Below are 2500 nucleotides of genomic sequence, written 5' to 3' on the forward strand. Positions count from 1 at the left end.
GACCAGTCGATAAGGGATTTAACAAGGAAATAAATCATGGAAAATTGCAAAATGTTTTATTGTCTTCGTAATAGGGTACTCAATAACATATGAATTTTGCACCCCTCTACCGCCCTATATTTGGTGGCCATCTTGAAAAAATGGCGGACAATTTTTTTTTTGTGGAAGATATGCATCGAATCAGTTTTTTTTGTTTTTTTTTTGTTTTGTTTGTTTGTTTAAAGGAAAAAAGTTCTAAGTGTGCGTGAAGCTATGTAGCATATGGAAATAAGTCGTAAGTGAGATCATTACGAAACACTGTTTTTTTAGCCGCCATTTTTTCAAGATGGCAGCCAAATCGAGAGTGTTAAAGAGATGCAACATTTACATAATCTTTAATATCCTATTACGAAGGCAATAACATTTATTGCAGATTTTTTTTTCTTTTTTTTTTCTTTTGTTTGTCCTTTTTGAACCTCTGTCGACTGGCCTATTGACAAAGGTGGCAGATATGTTTTTATTTGTTTTTATAACCTGAAACCATGAAAACAGTAAGTATAGTAATGCCAATTATGATGTGATCGATATTGATGCTGTAATGGTATTAACATTATTACCATTACCATTGCCAAACGGTAATACCTTCGATTATGATTACAAGAACAAGAAAGGGAAGTCAGTGATGATAACAACGGTATTTATGATGTAGTAAGAACGCAGTGACGTCACCACCCCTACCGGTTACAAGGGCAGTAACAAGGATAAAAGGAAAAACAATAACAAGAACACGAGCAATGATAACACCGCCAATAACTAACCGGACAACAATAGCAAAGGCATCACAAAAACAAAACAAAAATACATCAACAGGAAGCAGACCAGCGACAGTGAAACCGACAACAAAAATCAATATAAACTGCAACGGTTAACACCAACAATGTTAACTACGACCAGCAATAAAACAACAACAATGCCACCATTTTAAGTACCACCACCAACAATAATACACCAATACGACTACCAACACCAATAACACCACCACAGCGCCATCGACCTCAACCCACAGCCCCGCCGCACCTGGATCTCATGGTGAGTACCCATGACGTAGAGGAACCAGTTCATGGCGGCGGTGGTGGTGTCGTGGCCGGCGAACATGAAGGTGTTCACTTCCTCCATGATGTCTTCGCTGGTGATCGACGGGTCCTTCTCGGAGTATTCGAGGAGGAGGTCCAGGAAGGCCTGGCGGGTCTTCTTGCCTTGAGGAGAGGCAAGGTAAGGAAAGTTTAAGGCGTCTGGTGGTTAGAAAGTTTGGTTTATTTCTCTTTGCTTTTCATTCATTTATTTTTTGTTTTGTTTTGATGGCACACACATACGGATATATATATATACACACACACACACACACACACACACACACACACACACACACACATATATATATATATATATATATATATATATATATATATACATATATATATATATACGCACACATATCTCTCTCTCTCTCTGTCTGTCTGTCTGTCTGTCTGTCTGTCTCTCTCTCTCTCTCTCTCTCTCTCTCTCTCTCTCTCTATATATATATATATATATATATATATATATATATATATATATATACACACACACACACACACACACACACACACACACATATATATATATATATATATATATATATATATATATATATAGAGAGAGAGAGAGAGAGAGAGAGAGAGAGAGAGAGAGGGAGAGAGAGAGAGAGAAAGAGCCAGAGAGAGAGAAAGCGAGAAAGGAAGACGCCACTCTCACCAAACACTTCCTCCTCCGCCTCCTTCTGAGCGCCCCGCTCCTTCGCCCGCCTCGCTCTCCTCCTCAAGTCAATCGTCTCTCGGGCGAGGTCGTAGATGACCTTGACGCAGTGGTCGTGTTTCCTGCCGGGAAAGTCGGGATGCAGCCACGGCCGGAACTGTCGAACTGGATCAGGGACAGGCTACGGCGACCGGAAGAAAAGGCTCATAGTGTATGTGTATGTCCATTAATTGCATATATAAGTGTGTAAACGTATGCACACACACACGAGTACAAGGAAAAAATAATCATCGTTCAGGCGCCGCCGGCCTCACGAGGAAGACTCACTCGTGGACGGCTTTCACAAACTCAGACTCGGAGTCATTTTGGGCATCAACGCGCCTCCCCATCGCCGTCTCTGTGTGTGTGTGTGCGGGGGGGTCATTATTAAATACACATACCCACATAAAATACTATGTAGGCAATATATCTCTATTTGTGTGGCTGTAAAATATTTATGCTTATATGTATAACGTTCAAATCAAATACTGTCGGTTCACGAGCGGACTTCCTGGGCCCGAACTAACCGCATATGATGTCAAGCGCACACAGGGTGATGTAATGGAAGATGTCGAAGGGACGCCCGTCGGCCTTCCTCCTCAGCCGCTTGACTAGCGTGTCCGTCTGGGATGTGAAGACGTCAAGGAAGTCCTCCAGGATCTTGAAGTGGAAAGCGGGGGTGAGCTGC

At 41.8% G+C, this 2500-nt stretch overlaps 1 protein-coding gene across 1 annotated transcript in view; it reads right to left on the reverse strand.

Annotated features, from left to right (window-relative positions):
* Positions 1-2500, reverse strand: part of LOC122260492 (uncharacterized) — a 47255-nt gene that overhangs the window by 1202 nt on the left and 43553 nt on the right. The window contains exons 23-26 of the mRNA XM_086548499.1: positions 2340-2500; positions 2218-2225; positions 1774-1954; positions 1057-1235 (exon numbers count right to left, since the gene is read on the reverse strand). The exon at positions 2340-2500 is cut by the window's right edge and continues 25 nt beyond it. Coding sequence (XP_086404625.1) covers positions 1057-1235; positions 1774-1954; positions 2218-2225; positions 2340-2500 — 529 coding nt within the window. The remainder of the gene's footprint in view (positions 1-1056; positions 1236-1773; positions 1955-2217; positions 2226-2339) is intronic.

Source organism: Penaeus japonicus, unplaced genomic scaffold, assembly GCF_977035675.1.
Source record: "Penaeus japonicus unplaced genomic scaffold, GWHDUDI00000001_assembly GWHDUDI00000020, whole genome shotgun sequence".
Classification (NCBI taxonomy): domain Eukaryota; kingdom Metazoa; phylum Arthropoda; class Malacostraca; order Decapoda; family Penaeidae; genus Penaeus; species Penaeus japonicus.